This window comes from Lepisma saccharinum, chromosome 1, assembly GCF_977018435.1.
Source record: "Lepisma saccharinum chromosome 1, izLepSacc3.1, whole genome shotgun sequence".
In the NCBI taxonomy this organism is placed as follows: domain Eukaryota; kingdom Metazoa; phylum Arthropoda; class Insecta; order Zygentoma; family Lepismatidae; genus Lepisma; species Lepisma saccharinum.
The window spans coordinates 71,677,757-71,695,654 of record NC_139229.1 but is presented as its reverse complement, the minus strand read 5'-3'; the positions used below and the strand labels follow the sequence as shown (position 1 = coordinate 71,695,654).

Sequence of the window (17,898 nt, the reverse complement as noted above, 5' to 3'; positions counted from 1 at the left end):
GATATAGTGGTAACTGGTCGGCTTTTAATCAAATGGTCCCGGGTTCGATCCCCAGCGCATTGCATAATGTGGACTTGGAAACAAACTGTGAAACACCTTTGGGAAATTCGTCAAAGAGAGAATTACAGTTTTGAGGAGGGCTAGTGCCCACTCCTCCACACCTTGTGCTGTACGTATCTACAGACACAGGCCCCAACTTTGGGCATCCCCACAAAATTCACGTAAAGGAGCAAATATATATTTACATATATAAAGTATGGTTTATGCCAACCTTATCCCCCCAAAGAAAAGAAGAAAATATTTTGAGTCGCCGCCTGTCTTGAGATGTGTAAAAGTGACGTAAAAGTAGATTAAATTTAAAGGAATGGGCTGGCTATATATAAAGTAAAAAGTAGCAACACTGAGAGATTGATGTACCAAACATGTCTAATTGTCTAGATTTGTCAGCTGATCACGGCACGGTTTTGAAAGAAATCAGGGTACGTCCCGTAAGTTTCAAGGCGCTGCCAACACTGGGAAACTCGCCGGCATTCAGAGGCATGCGCAGTCCATCTCCCGCCGGCTAGAGTAAAAAAACAGCTGAGCATCAATCGCGAGGCGAGAGGGGGCAGAAACGAAAACGTACCGAACTGCATCCAATGCGGAGTGAACCCGGCTCCGACGCCGAGGAATTCCAATTAAGAAAAAGAAAAGAAATCGACTGGCGCCACTCGATCATTTTTTCTGCTCCGTTGTAAGGAACAAATTACAAATCTCTCTCCTGCCAGTCTCGAAGCGTGCCTGTCCATTATTATCCTGTGCAGCGTTGTAACAAGACTCGTCGTAACGTACAGCAGAAGTAGTGCGGCACGGGCGTCCAATACGAGGTGGAATTTTGAGGATATCTTCAAGTGTGCGGTGGTGCATTACCGTGCTGAAGGCATCGTGGTGCGTTGTGCTACTTTGGAGCGTCTGCTACCGTACGCAGGCGGCCGGGAGCGTGTCCGTGGAGTGCGTCGGTCACAACCAGTGATTGCCTGTGTCGGTGCGTGTGCGCGCGTGCGAGGGACCGTGCTGTCTGGTGTGGTGTGTGAGTTGTTCTCTCCGGGTAGCAGGGAAGGAGGTGGTCACGGCCTCTGGAAGGGGATCGTTGACCCGAGGGGGGCTTGCCATCTCCTCTTCCCCCTCCCTGGTGACCCTGACCTCGACCAGTCCCGAGATGACCTCGGAACGGGCCGGGTTAGGGGGGCACAGGGAGAAACTACCCCGCACCCTTAGCACAAGCGTGCTCAGAATCAAGCACAGGTCGTCCTTTTGGGAGAAGTTCTGGGAACAGAGGACGAAGCGAGAAGTGTAAGTACCTTTTCACCTTTGTACTTACTTTCCAGTTCGCTTAGTACAATTAGAGACCCATCCGTCCGTGTCAAATTACATCCATCACAATAACTTTATTGGACTTGAAGCTTTACATTGGGTTGTTCGTGCCCAGCATACATTTCGAACACATATACACTTTTGAGGCATATATATATAATATATATTTTACATAAAATTCAAGTGAATTCTTAAATAACATGGCTGGATATACATTCACCCATTCATTATATAAATATATTTTTGTTTTGCCATTTCATATTAGCTTTCTCGATTACTTTATTAATTTGTCTCCAGGTAGTTCCATATCCGGACTAACTATATTGATTGGATTAAATTTTGGGGGAGGGGACAAAGTTGGCATAAAATAATACCTTGCCCCCCTTAAGGCGACGCATATGGATTGGATCAAATCATCTTCGTTAATCATTAAAATTGCATTTTGGGGATAAATTATTAAATATTGACTACAAAATCTGAACATCTGCAATATTATGCAAGTTTTTATGGTCGTAACTGACTGGGACGAAATCAAAGTTTCTGGAATGCCTATCAGCTAAGCAAAACCCTTTAGTAGAGGTAATATACGATTTCACCCGGAAATAAATGCAACACACATGTTTTTTGTGCCAAATTGTGCGGAATGGTATAGTGAATAATATATTAAAAATCCGCCCTACAAATGTTTGGGGAAAATCTGGCATCTTGGAAAATGGCGGCAAAAATTCACCGTTAAAAATTAAAAAAGAAATTAATATGTTAAAAACAGTGCATTGTACACAAAAAGTGAAGATAACCAAAATGAAATCGCAGCAAAATTAGCTAAATTGTTTGATAGAGCTACCATAAATATTAATTGAATTAGAAAGATTCAATTATTTTCTTTAATTTTTAGAATTCGCGTAAAAGTTTTGTTTTCGACACAAAAACAGCAAATATTGAAGAAACTATGTAATTTACGTCATAAAGCCAGTGAATCAAATTCATAGCTTATTATTTCCTCTAGATATTGTCTTTTGTTTCGTGCCTTTAGAGTAAGGGGTTGAGGAGGTGATGTAGTTTAATGCTCAGTCATGTATTTCCATAAATTTAATTAAGTGTTCCATTTCTTATGATATTGGTGAGAACGTAATACGTATATTGTTTTCTGCAGTGTTTCGTTCATTTGCGTTTGTGACATCATGTTTATAAATGTATGCCCTCAGTATCGGCGATTAGGTGTCTTAACTGAGCGAGGGGGGAGGGAGGGGCAAGGGCAGTTTACTTTACGTATTGCAATTAGAAAGAATCGTATTTAAAATGGAATATGGGAAGATTGTTTCGGGTTAAATGCACTGGTAGACTAGGCTTAGCATTAAGAGACCATACTGCGGGGACAAAAAGTGTGTATGGGATGGGGGTAACACTGCCCCCCCACCCCTAATCGCCGCCGCTGTCAATACATTCAACTACATACTACGGTAAAATACGGTTCTAACCCGGTCACTTTGCCTTATATTGATTAATTGATTTGCTTTATTTTACTTCGCCTTTTGTGCCACTTAGGACTAATTTGCGAAGGTGAGAATTAGTGATGACATGATGAAATTGATGAATGGGCACACTTAAACATCCATGCCCAAGCCGGGATTCGATCCCGGGACCCTTGGCGTCGATCATAGCTCACCTTAGACTGCACTGCAGAATTTTACGTAGATACCTGGTGCTAACATGTTAAATGTCATCATTTCCTCTACATACAGAAGTCAGTATAGTACAGATGTTGCCTCTGATGCAGGAAAAGATCATATGGCGTAACTGATTGAAGATATAAAACCCCACTTCCCAATATTCTCGGCTTTAATGAAATTCCGAACAATATTGAGCATCCTAATATATTGCAGTCGCAGAGCAACACTATCATGCTATCTTTCAGAATTGAACCAAATGTAGATAAAGATTTTTCAGCGCCTCAGAGCTTGAATTGAGCAGGCCAAAGATTATTGAACATATCTCAGAAATATGTTCATTTGCAATGCACTTCGCTTCTTCAAGTAGCTTGAAGAGTGCTGCATAAACTATGGAATGACCCCTTGTGCCTCTGGCTTTTTCGGATTGATTTGATTTAGTTCATATTACGTAGTTTTTCTGCCACTTTTAGTATTTTAGTAAACATTTTAGTATTTACTAAAGTAATTCTAAAATTAATGTTTCTAAAATAAAGTGTACGTCAGATAGTTATTTTGCGTTCTAAATTTTCAAAACAATACAAACTCTAATTCCGCTATGAAGTCTTAATTCTCAAAATAATAGTTGTTCTATGTTTTAGCTCATAGATGGCAGCACTTACTAACTATTGGAATATACTTGCTTTGAACAGAGTGGGTGTTGTAGATAGGTTTTCGCTAAAATGTTGAGAATTTAAAATGCGAATTTAATATTCTTCATCAACTGAAGTATTTTATTGTACGTTGAAATTCAACAAGTAGCAACTGGCACAAATATCTCGCAAATTGCTTCTTACTTAAATCTACTTTATTCGTGCGCCCTAGGATTCTCTGCTTCATATAAATGTGGTGTGTATCTGACAAAATATTTAATATTTTGAAGAAAAAAAATGTGACCAGATTGATCAGGTTTAAACCCCGGACCTCTCCTGAAGGTGTGCGGGTTATTTAGAGAACTCAGTTTACCTTGTAAACTCAATTTTCCTGCATCTGTATCTCGTGCTTCGCCCCCCCCCCCCCTCTTGAGAAGGCTGGCTGCGCATGCTCGCTCGTAAACATAAATCAAACTTCACGTGTGCTGACACATGAGTTAGGTAAATATGTCTCGCTACAAGCATGGAGGCAAATAAATTCCTCATTACCATGGGCGACGCGTGCAGGACGGAAGAAAACATCCTTTCGATCGAGAGGCTACGGAACGTACAAGAAAAATGCCCTGCCGTTTCCTATTCTTGGTAGTACACCCTCACGGATCTTCATAATCCCCTAGCTTGAAGCTTACATAATGAGTCTGGTGGTTGCATTGGTAATTTTAAGCCTTTGCGGCACGCGCGCACATGTTTCAAAGAAGAAGAAGCAAGCTGAAGATATTTTTAAACGGAACATTAAGTACTAAAGAGATAGTCACGATCGCCTGCTGAGTTATGTAACCGAATCGTTGGTGCGCTCGTATTTTTTCTGTGCTAGAGAATTGTCAGCATATTCTTTCTATCACTGTACACTTGAAGAGTGATTCATCAACACATACGCACTCAATAATCCAACCTACAAGGCAAGCACGCTCCCTCAAATTTCCCTACGAACGACGCACTGGCTAGCACGCTCCCTCGATTTTCGATAGTAACAACACACCCGCAAGCACGCTCCCTCGGTTTTTGCTAGTAACAAAACACCCACATGCACGCTCCCTCGGTTTTCTCTAGTAACAACACACCCGCAAGCACGCTCCCTCGGTTTTCGCTAGTAACAACACACCCGCAAGCACGCTTCCTCGGTTTTCGCTAGTAACAACACACCCGCAAGCACGCTTCCTCTGTTTTCGCTAGTAACAACACACCCGCAAGCACACTCCCTCGATTTTCGCTAGTAACAACACACCCGCAAGCACGCTCCCTCGATTTTCGATAGTAACAACACACTGGCAAGTACAGTCTCTCTAATTTCTCAAAGGATAATTCCAATATTAATATTCGAATAAAACGATCACATCTCCTGATTTAGTCAGTGAAGCAATGCAGAAAACATGCACTTCCACCTAGAATATTTAGAGTAAATCTCTTTCTTCGAGAAGTTATCACTCAACTTTTCACCCTTTATATTTTCTGATTATAAAGCGGCTGGCTTGTAAACCATACAGAGTATTTGACGCCTATTGTCTCATCAATATCCCTTTTACTGGTAATTAAGATGTTAACAAATGCGACATTCTGTGGAAATTAGCGTAAAATGTATTCTGAGAGCACATCCACTCATCAATCATACACTTGAATACAACCACCAGATCCATCTCTTGACTGACTGTCGAACTTCTAGTACCGAGTCATAGCCCGCTACGATACTTCCAGCCTCGGCACTCGACCAGTTCGCATGTTATTCTAAGAACTTACAACTTCTGCCGCTACCCACCTAATGGCACTGATGTCAGACCCTCCTACTTCTATAAAAAGTCGTTTTCACGTTCAGAAGACACAATGGGCTCTTATGGGCAATGCTTTTCTTATGGGAAATACGAGCGCGCTGTTGTGAAATTTCTGGATTTACAAATTTAGCTTAAGTAAAATCGGTACCTGCAGCTTTGCAGGAAATTTTGTAGAGAATACGATGGTGAACACAAAAAACTGGTAACTTGCTTACATAATTTTAGATAAATTAAAAACGCAAATTTTCTGTGAAAACACAATTTTTACATTGTTTTCATTCCTAACGTTGAAACATGCCGTAAAATTGAAGCATTCATTATTAAAAAAAATTGACACTGTTTTTTAATTGTTGTAGGTGACGGTGGTACTCAGAATTTATCAATACTTTAAAGCATATTTTCATTAAAAAATATTCAAATAAAGTATGTGGAGATTTTTTATATTCGTGCAGTAGAAAATGTCGTCGCTGGCAATTTTTTGTTCTGTAATTCCAAGCAAAAACTTCCAGCAACAAAGTTGTGGAGAAAATAATGAAATTATTTTTTATAACCACTCAAAGGTTCCCAGAAATATTACTTCCATGCATTTGGAGTTTCTTTTTAACCCGAACCGCGCGCGAAGTAAGACGTTGTCTGGCATCTTGAGCTGGCTCACCGCAGCATTCCGGCTAATCACCACCAAGTTTTCGAGTTGTTATTTTATTTCCATTCAGTAAAAATATGAACTTCATGCAGTTTGTTATAATAGAATTGAAATTACTTAAATTTAATAATTGACAATTATTTCCAATGCTGCTGTTGTGATCAACATTAGTGCTGTCGCAAATACACGTTGTTTTCGTTTACATTACTGTCGACATTAATACTGAAATGAAGATCACCTTTCAGTTTCCAACGTACACATAAATTCATAGACACCATATTAACCCTTGAAAGGCTTTCCAACACGTGACAAAATATGGGGCTTCAAGATAGAAATATGACATGCCTTGCTTGAGTCATTCACGTCTTATCAGTTCACGTGGGCCATAACTCATTTGTTTGTTTGGGTCGCAACTTAAATCTAACCCATGTGCCAGGTTCCCCTTACTTGAGTGAGAAATCTGCTTTGGTCTATTTAGACTTTTTTCCTCTCTCGAAAAAGTGTTTTCAGTTGTGTGAGCGCTCAGTGATTTTTACTTTAAGTGATTTCTGAAGTGTCATATTCGTGCATTACACTCGCAATGGATCATAGTAAAAAGGGTAACTGTAACGTTCACAGTATAATATTAATATTTACATATAATTATCATTATATGTACAAAATACGTAACACCTTCATCGTGAAGGAAGGTCATCATTTCCCGACGACATGAGCTAGCGCTGTATTGGCAACACTGTGCTACTTCTCCATAAGCGCCGTTGTGTCTTCTGAACGTGAAAACTACTTTTTTTTTTTTTTTTTGGAAGGTATCCTCACAACTGTATTCTACCAACCATACAATACATACATCTCGTAAAGGATGTTGAAGTTTTTTGTAACCAAATCTGATTTTTCTGCTTCACAAGCACAAATAACAGCCGAGATACTGGGCTCTGCAGTGATAGCGAAAAAACATACATTTCGTTTCCAGCATTGAATTCACGTTAGTCATAACAAGTAGCGAGCAATTGTCCGTTTGCACATCAGTTCTCCGTCGTCGTCGCCAGTTTCCTCTCATCCTCCCTTCCATATTTCTCCTTGTTCCTTCCTTTTTATATATATATTGTCTCTGCTTTTAGTGTTTGAGGATTTGGAGAGGGCGTGACTTGTCAGGATGCGAGGAGGAGTCAATAGCGTTGCCATGGTAACTTTTCCGAGTCCCGTAACACTGCGGAGACCCAACATTCACTTATTAGCTTGGTAATATAATGCCATGGATTAAGGCTATGAATCCATGATTTCTTCTACCCTTCGTTCACTGGATTTGCAAGTATTGGTCTCTCTGCTGTACGCCCCAGTGCATTATGGGGGTCTGTATTACTGAAGATTACTGGTTCAATTATTCTATATATAGCGCAGGTTTCCTAGCTCGCGAAAGTCAGTTGTTCTTTACAGATATTTTCGATTATTTTTTCCGTTCATTATTTTATGTGACGTCATCTGATTTTGCAGGCAGATCCATATTAATAACTTTTGTTTGGTGAGGAAACAAAGACCTGAAGTTTCGACACAAATGTAGTAATGATAATAATAATTTCTTTATTCTTTTCTTTATTAATGTCAGGTGGCTGCTGTGGCGGCGAGGTGGCAATTGCCCCCCCCCCCTCCCCACTTTTTGCCACTTTTGCTCCCACACTGGGCTAAATCTTATGTATCAACGGAAAGTAAACTGTTCTTACCTCCCCAGTTTTGACACCTTGCAACCCCCCCCCCACATTTGGAACCCAATCGCCGCCACTGGGTGGCTGCTCTGCTACGTAACCCTTGTCAATATAATGCTACAAAATTATGAACTACATATGGAGTAGTAAGCTAGATGTAAATAATACATATAGAAATACACCTGTAAGAATGTACAAAAATCAAATCAATACACAAATGTGTAACTACAACACAAAAAATGGTAATAAAAATACAATTCCTTGTATTTTATCATCGATATTAAAATACAATTCCTTGTATTTTATGCAGTGACTTGATACCTTCAGTATGTGCCGCGACTCTGCCATCGTTCCATTAACAGCAAATCTCTTACTTTACCTCTGAAACATACAGGATTGTTTATGTGTGCAATGTTCGCATGCAATGCCTTCCATGCTTTGGGAGCCGAAAAGGAGGAAGATGATTGTAGGTGGTTGAATGATGGGGTAAGCCGAAATTGTTCTGCTTACGGGTAACATGATCATGTATATCCTTACGAGAATACATTTAAAGGTTAGCATAGTTCAGCAACATTTTATTTCAACGAACTTGCCCATCGAACAGTATCTAGCTACTTTTAAAAGCATATGTAACTATTTTGGGTAACATTAGCGTATGAGGGAAACTGATTCCTTCAAATTTACGGAAATCATTTTCTTTAGCGTTGTGGAAGTTCCTGAATGTAGATTTGATCTATTTTAATGTGAATGCGTGTTGTTTTCTGCGAAAATCTCTGTCCGACGCGCTGTTTCTGTTCCCGCCATTTGCTTTCTGCACGAGAGTGCAATGTTCCGTGAAGATGATGCAACCCCGTAGCCAGTGTTTCAGCCTCGCCGTGTTTTCACTAGAACATGACGTGTCGAGTATTTTTAATTTTTTTTTAACTCTAGTATTTTTTTTTAACTATGCTTGCCTAACCTAACTTAACCTAACCTAACCTTACGGAAAATGGTTTTTGGGGCTAACGTGAATGGTTTTTGGGGCTAACGTGAATGGTTTTTGGGGCTAACGTCAATGGTTTGCGACATATTAGCATAATTTACAATCCGGGCACGAAAGTAGATATTTTCCGCTGAACGAGGTTGCAACACTGCATAAATCGACAAAACACTCTCAGAACGCCCCCTAAACCAGTACGCTATCACGGCCATAATGTGTTACAGATTCGAAACAACAAGTAACAGTAAGTACGCGTAAATGTAAGAAATAGACATTGATATGAATTATTTCACTTTAGGAAATGTTCCACATTCGAAAAAAACACGTTAGCAATGTAAAGAAGTCCGAAATATATGACTCGTAGGTGTTTCCCTCATACGATAATAGTATCCTATTTTGTGGTAGAAGTAACCAATAAAACTTAATTGCGTCTTATTTCATAGACCCTCCATTTTGCGATCTACGTAGTTTTCTGGCCATCTATGGGTCCCAGTACCTACATACATTGCAATTTCAAAATGAGCTTGGCTTACACTTACAACAGGTATTACAGATATTTGAATTTGTGCTGCCACCTAGAATTCATAACGGGAACTTTTTCACACACTGTGTATGATTTTTGGTTTACTCTTTGAGGAACTTTCCACCGTTAACTGAAAATTCTACACAGGGCATTATTTCATACTCTTCTGCTGCATTTGGGATGATTTTTTCCCCCGGGAAAGTTCTCCAAAGCCAATTTGGTTTCCCGATGTAAACATGTGCATTCTACGGTTGTCCGCCGACCTTCGTGGCAAAGTGGTTAGCACGGCGCGCTATGACGTCAAGGGTTCAGGGTTCGAATTCAGGCCTGGACATGGGTGTTATTTGTAAGTGTTCCTTCATCAAATTCATTATGTCCTCATCTTCGCGATTAGCCAAAAGTGGCAGCGAACCACCCCGATAGCGTAATGGTAACGTGGTCGCCTTGTAATCAAGGGACCCCGCCAGGTGGAGGCACATGGCACAGTGGTTCGGATCCCACTTTAAACTTTAGATCCAGTCCCGATTAACCTTTCTGTGCACAAAATGAACTTAATACAGAACAACAGCTCATAAGTGAAGTAAAAGAAACCAAATCAACAGCAACAACAAATCTTTCGCAGTTCCCCAAAACTACCAATCTGTCAACGCAAGTGCACATACACCAGTGGCGCAACCACAGGGGGCAGGGGTGCATTGCCAACCTTGGACGGAAGTCAGTTTTAGGGGGGCAAACATTGACGGCCAAGGGCCTGCAGGGGGGCACAGAGGAGCAATTGCCCCCTTCGATATCAAATCTTAGGCAAATTAAAATAGATTTCATTAAATTTTCTTGTTCGCTTCGCTCGCAAAGCCTGCTTTGTCGGTTTCGTCAAGTGAAGAGCCGTAGCTATGTGGGCGGCGGTAGTCAACCATGGATTCCGACCGACCTAAATGGAAAAAAAAGTTGTAAAAGAGAGACTGCCATGGCGACCAGTGAAATTATTTGTGTTCTATTAGATCAATATTGCTTTCAATTGCAAGAATTGGATCTTAAAAATTTTCTTGCTCGCAATATGATCGTTTTCTGTAATGTAATGCATTTAAATAATGTGTTGTATATTGATGAAGGAATTGGGAGCATAAAAGTCGAAACATTAATTTGCCTCAAACATCGCTCTGAAGCTCGCAAGTTGAACGCTCATTCACCCCACATTCCACCGGATGCAGAGCCGAGCAACCAGAATTTTCCACTCGGCTCTGCACACTCAGCAAGGCAACGGCCCTCGCCAGCGGTGAGTGCACCTCCACTGTAAATTTCCATCTGCATCCAGGGATACCCCAGGTGCACAGTGGAGGTACAAAGTCCACCAACCTATGACTCAAATCCAATGTATAAAACCGCTGGAGACAGTAAATCGATCTCTCACTTCGCTCCAATATCACCACCAAACTGATCGACGAGAAGAGGACGACGGCCTGCTGAGAGATCGCGACACTACGAGGCGGCAACAAGCGAGAAGTCCATAAGCAGTCCGGATTAAGCCAACCGAAGAATCTGCAAGAATAAAACAAGTCGCCGAATTGCCTGCCGTCTCTTATCGTCATCTTCGATCTCTCCAGCGGACACCTGTCACCGTCGCCGACGCCAGAAGCCCAGGGCCAGACCAACAGCAAGGGGTGAGTAGCGTTCAACAACACAGGCTCCCAACAATCCTTCATCAGCCTCCTTAAGGGTAGAGGTGGTTAGCCAAGTCAAACTTAAGACCTATTGTATTTATCTGAGCTACGTCCCGGCGTGACTCGATCCCGTACCTTACCCGACGTCACGCTACAATATATGTATTGAATACATATTGAATACGTACCCAATTTAGTGTTAGCATGTTGCATATGAATTTTCGTATTTTATGTCGCTCCATGTTGCATATGTGTAAAACATATCTTGTACATGAAAGTTATACATGTTATTGTAAAAATAATAATTATCTTCGGAATTCATTTCTCATTCATTTTCTGCCATTCAAAAATACAGTTTGTGTGCTTGTTTTCCATCATTAGCTAATGTGAAATTGACTGTTGGAAAAATATTTCAAATCGTTTGACTAACCAAATGCTTTAGCACAGACTTCTACCCTCTTTTTGAGTAATTTATGAGTATAATAACGTCTTTTGATACTACTACTACTAGTAATAATAATAATAATGTCGGTATTATTGGTACGTTTATCCTGGTACTTGCCCCCCCCCAGACAAAAAATCATGGTTGCGCCTCTGACATATATATATTGGATGATTTGGTTAATTTTACTTCGCATTTTTTCCACTTTATGGCTAATCGCGATGAGGAGGATGAGTGATGATTATAAGATGAAATTGATGAAGAAACACTCGCAAAGGACACCCATGCCAAGGGCAGGATTCGAACCCGTGACCTCTAACCTTCACACTTACATAAACACTCATACACGGTCCTTTCTGATGAATAAAAACCGTACCCAAAAATTTTCAACTCCCATTTGCGCCCTAAAAAATTGTAGTAGCACGTGAAAAAATCCTTCCCATCTCTCGTCGACATCGGAACTCCCAACCCTATAAAGAGGCACTTCTCGCAAAAACAACCCTCTCGCAACGGAACCTTACGTAACCCGCGATCACCCTAATTAGCATCCTCAGAAAACGTTGGGCGTGGGCAGTGCTCCATGTCATCTCCAGAAATTCCCCCAACAACCCTGCCGATGGTTTTAGCTCTGCTGCCCCCGAAAGACAAGTTTGATCCTGATTTCCCTACGTGAGAGGATTACGCAGTAATTATGCTGCGCTCTGCTCAATCCTGCTCGGCATGTAGCCTCGCCAGAGATGCCGAGCGATAAAGGTACGGATTAGTACGTGACGTCAGCGAAGCACGTATGTTGCCGTTGCAACCGTGTTGGACACGGTACGACGACTTGCAAACGATAAGAACTGGTAGGCAGGCCCGAAGAACCAACGCGCTCTTAAAACTTCTGCTGCTTACCTCCGAGGTGGTGTAGTTTTAGCACAGCGCGCTACGTCGTCAGGGGTCCCGGGTTCGAATCCCGAAATGGGCGTTTTTTGTGACTGTCTCTTCATCTATTTCATCATATCACCACTCATCCTCATGGTCGCGATTAGCCACTTCTGGCTTAAGCGAAGTAAAATATCGTCTATTGAGAATGCAAATGCCCTGTCTCCAAATGTAAACAAATGGAGATATTTTGGCTCTAGTCTATTTAGGAAGCAATTGTTTCATACGATGCATACAAACGACCAATTGAGAGTATTATTGGTCCTTGCACAGAATTTTTGGAATCAGCCGCGAGAATTCAGACAGCCACTGAAACCTTACGACAGTTTCTTCAACCAACCACAAGCGAGATAAACCACTTGTTGCATTCTAACCTCAGTCACTTCTGGACAATGGTAGTGGTTTTCGGTTCTTTCTTTTGTTGTTAACAGACAAGAATTTTGAATAATGGTGGATTCAAAGTAGTTGATTTCCTAAAATATGGATTATTTATTTTACTTTGCTACGGAATGATAAATTTATAATGAAATTGTTTCATCTCCATCTCGTTTCCAGAAATGCAGTGAACACTGACACTCCCGAATCATAGATGGCGTGTGTGCAATCTGAAATTTCAATAATGAATTATAGCATAAATACCTAACCAAACAACTACTTATTTTCAAACGTGTTTCAATATATCAGTCTTTGCATTGACACAAACTTTCAGCACAATAGTGACAAAAGTTCAATAAATATATCATGTCAAGTTTTAAAGGGCTCTCCTGAAAATTTGGATATGTAGAACATTTACATTCTCAGTGGACGATATAGCAATTCAATCAATCATTACTTGGTTACTTTGCGGCTTTGATTGGTTGATTTATTGATTTGGTTTATTTTACTTCGCTTTGCTGCCACGTTTGGCTAATTGTGAAGATGAGGATGAGCGATGATATTGACGAAGGGACACTCGCTAAGAATAGTCGTTCACAGACCGGGATTCCAACTCGGGACCCCCTAACGTCGTAGCGCGCCGTGCTAACCACTCCGCCACGATGATTGGTTACTTTGCAGCACTAGCGTGCCCACGAATTGTTTTTAAAGCGGGCTTGAATTGTAAAAGTAGACATCACATAACTGCGTCTTATTTAGGGGTGAGATACAGCATAAAATATTTCGTAATTAGCCTTTTTGACCATCGTAAGAAAGTTATTTAGCCAGTCTCCGAGGCGGGTTCGAATCCCTGTCTGCACCGGTGCTCTTGGTGAGTGTCCATTCATCAATTTCATCATATCATCACTCATCCTCATTCGAGATTAGCCAAAAGTGGCAGGAAAGGTAAGTAAAATAAACCAAATCAGTCAAAGCTGCCGAGTGTTCCAGATTCGAATCCTGGAGGTTGATCCTTTGCGCGCAATCATTCATGAATTTCATCTTCATTGCCGGTAGCCAACAGTAGCAGAAAAGTGATGTAAAGTTGGAAAAGCACATGTGTAAAATTCACCTATGTCTTGCAAGAGAAGTTCATTGACGTCATTCTTTAAATGTTGAACTTGTGGGTGTGCTTTGTGCTTCATTTAGCCCAAGAAAAACAAGCTCTGCACTCCTTAATTGAATGTCTGCCGCTCTTTCAAGATGAGAACCGGGAAAATCTGAAGAATACTTTGAACACTTGTTTAAAACAGTGCAAAGCTTATGGGAACATGTGTTCTGAAAGGCAGAGACGCACCGATTTGGATATCTGGGAGAGCGATTAATGGATTTGCGCATGAGGCTTGTGTCGCAGCGCCTGGAAGAACCAGGTACACAAAGCAGAGTCGGCAAAGGGGGGAGGCGTTGATTAAAAGGCAGGAAAGGTAAAGAAAACGCGTGTTTGAGGTGCAAGAGGCAAGGCGAATTAGTGGGGAACAGAGGATACCTGCAAACAAGTGTGGCGAACGAGAAAGCTGGCGTTACCTTGGAGAGATTGGAGATTCTCTTTTGTTCTCTTTCTAGAAGTTAGTCTCTGGCGCTTTCTTCCTTCTGCACGGAAGGGTGGTGCTTGAACAAGAGCTTAGGTGGCGTTCTGTACTTGACACGCGGTTGCATCCGAAGTTACTCTGTTTTTTCAAAGTGCAGATTTTGTCTGCGGGAAGTTCTATCTGAAATATCAAAAGCCTCCTTTCAAAATATGTCTCTGTCGCTTGCAGTACTTGGTAATATTTTCAAGTTGCTGTAAAAGCTTTAATTTCTACTATTTTGTAGTGGTCCTAAAGTGAAAATCGGATGGGAGCGTTTGCTAGCTGTCTTGTAATCCTTACCGTACACAGATTATTTTTTGGGGGGAAGGGGAGGGCAGTGGAATTGTAAAAGTGAAAAGCTGCGTTCAATGTAGGGACGTGTTACACAAAAATATTTCGTGCTTACAATTTTGACAGTTTTAAAAGTTGTTCGAAGACAAAATGGTAATCGGCGGTTTGCATATCAACCACTTTTTTTATACCATTTAAAAAATCAATTTTCTCAACTTCAATAGGGTCTGTAGCCCCATCAGCTCCCCCTGCATACGCCAGTGCTCGTTATTAAAGGGTTCGGGAGTAACTGGCCGAAAATGATCAAATGACGTCATCCTCAAAACCTTACTTGAAAGTGCAATACATGTATACCAGTTTTCTTCAGCTATATGCTGTTCTTTTCAATCTCCTATGTACGAGGGTATAATACTTATTTTCGGTATGGATCGGAGAGTCGTTCAGCAACTCTCAGATATATTCTATTCAAATATATTCATTGATTGTATTCCGTCTAAAGAACATTATTATTAGTGTCCTTTCTCTACACTGTGGTGCTAAACATATCTACCATGATACAAAATCATAATTCTATGTTCCAATTCAATATTCACGTGTACGTACTATGCACGTGAAACCTTGGTTTAACCGATATTCGTGGTGAAGACACGTTATATTCATAAAACAATGCAGTGCGCTGTAGTATAACTATACACAAAGTGTCAAGTTTGCTTCAAAATGGCAAAGAAAACTATGCAGTGCTTCAATCCATCACTATATACAGCTCATCTTTCCGAGGTGAGCTAGCTGGATTCAAGGCTTTGCTTTCAAATGGGCGCAAACGTCCAAAATGATAGTTCCTGCCATCTAGGGATGAGAAAATCGAACATTGTTCACTCATCGCAAGTTTTTGTTCCAAGACAATTCTGCTTATTCCGAAATTCCTAGCAGAGATGTTTCGATATTTCTTTTTCTAATTCATCGAACATTTTTTTAAAGTTGTAGACCTGGCCGTGGTGTAGCTGGGGCCAGCTTCGAATATGTTCACATTAATCTGTAAGTTGATATGTGTGTTGGCAACATGAACCCTCTTGAATGTGTGATGAATGGTGCATCGTAGGATCCCGCAGACACAGATTTAGGACCGAAGGGGCAAGAGATAGGAGTCCCTTCGGTCAAAAGCAAAACATTTACCGCGCATGCACGAACAATATCCCGAGACGACACGATGCACGGGAAACTGCCCAGTCCGAGCGACACGCAAGCGGCATACGCAATTTTGGGTGTCGCTTCGGTTCGATTACCAACGGCTCGCGTTCAACCGACATGCAGGGTGCGAAATTACTGCAGATTGGTGGGGGTGGGGGAAGAAGCGGACACACACACACACTATAATATGTCAATTATTAAATAATCAAATTATATTATAAAATATACAATATAAATATATTATAGCTATCGACTGTCTGTCATTCAAAATGTAATTGCAAATTGAAGATTTTGCTACTACTGATGCTATGAACAATGATTTGCGTAAGAGAGGAGGGACAAAAATTAATAAACATAATAAGAAGATAATAAATAGTTTCCTGTATAAAATTCACATATAAGTGCTATTACGTGCTTTACTAATATATTTATATACTTCGTGGTTGCTAACGAAGTATATAAATATAATTTCTGTGTTCTGGGGATTGCTGGATTCAGTGTACTAAGAGATGAGGCTCTTCCTTGTCCGTTCTTTTTGTATGTTATCGATATTATTCCAGTCAAGTATATTCGAAACCCAAACGGGGAAATTTCATGTTAAGATTGTTGGTGGGGTGAATTCCCCCTGGGATTTCGCACCTTGCCGACACGTGTTGCTTGGCAACGAGCCAATCAACAGCAACATTTCACACCGTAGCGGCATGCCAGGCTGAACAAGCCTGCCCATTGGTGTCGCTTCGGTCTGTAAGCTCCCTTGGTACAATGCAGTATTTTCACGCAAGAATACATCCAGTGCTTTCAATCCATAGCTAAGACCATTCTCTCTCTAAACCCGTTGCTCTCGCAGTAACAGACTTGTCTCAACATGTCTGGCATATTTCCGACCATGGCCGTAGGCAGGAAAAATTTTCGGGGGGGTTCATTCATAATTGTTCCCATGGGCGTCGCCAGAAATTTGAATAATATAAATAATAACAATAATTATACAATAATAATTAAAATTTCATAATAAAACAATTTTATTCCAAAATAATAATAATAATAATTATTATTATTATTATTATTATGAGTGAATATCCAGCATACCGTGTGTACTGAAATGCCCAATTATTATACTTTGTTATAAAATTTTAAGATACCTTCAAGAAAAAGCTCTAAAATTTAAATGGAAATTTTAGTCATAAAGTTTTTGTTGTTTGACCTTAAAACTTAATTTTTGGAATTTTGTAAAGTGTGGAACCATTTATTCTCTTTGAAAACTAAGCCTGGTGCATGGATTGTAACCTCAATCGTGAACGTAATGTGCTACGAAACTGAAGATCGTAGGTTTGAACTCCTATCAAGGGGGATTTTCGACTTTATCGGACAGGGAATTTAAAAGTTGGAAATGGAATATTGGGACAATCATAAGGGAATTTTTAGTCTATATTCCTTATGACGCAGGAACAACACTGGAAAGATGACAGCAGAAGTTAAAATGGAGGGGTCGCGGGTGGGCTACGATTCCGAGAATAAATCCTGTTTCACTCAACTTTCAGAATTCCAAATGTATGAAAATTCTAGCTCGCTCGTTTCAACATTGTCTCCTTGTATTTTTGTAGTCCTTCAAAAAAAAAATTGAAAAGAGTTACAGATTTTGGTTTCTGAACTTCCATTAATCCAACATGTCAGATGTTTCGGGGGCGGGGGTTTGAACCCTAGAAACACCCCCTCTAAATACGGCCATGTTTCCGACATTACCGTAACAGGCAACGAGGAAACTAGGGAGTGACCTCTTTTAACAACTAATTAAGTAGCTTTTCCATGAACCATTTTGGAGCGAGTATATGCCGGCTGAAGTGCCACACAACTGGAGTCTTTGCGGGACCCGGGCCCTTTGAAGTTAGCGACGCACGCTTGTAATCGCTGTGTCACAGGATTCAGAGGCTGTAGTTGTCATGGCAATGGACCAGGTCGGTTTCTCTTGTATCCAGAAATGATGTTGAGGATGGAACGTTTTCAATGGCAGATTGCATACATTAGGAAAGGCTTCAGCAGGGAACTGTGGCATATGGTTCGTTGGTGTACAAATTTACATTCATGATATGACG

At 40.7% G+C, this 17,898-nt stretch overlaps 1 protein-coding gene across 8 annotated transcripts in view; it reads left to right on the top strand.

Annotated features, from left to right (window-relative positions):
- Positions 1–17,898, top strand: part of dnc (phosphodiesterase dunce) — an 865,583-nt gene that overhangs the window by 614,243 nt on the left and 233,442 nt on the right. The window contains exon 1 of one of the 8 annotated variants that reach the window (XM_083132925.1): positions 1,075–1,332. The exons of the other annotated variants lie outside the window; for them this stretch is intronic. Coding sequence (XP_082989051.1) covers positions 1,199–1,332 — 134 coding nt within the window. The 5' untranslated portion in view covers positions 1,075–1,198. Of the gene's footprint in view, positions 1–1,074; positions 1,333–17,898 lie in introns of those variants that run through there. 8 annotated transcript variants of the gene reach the window in all.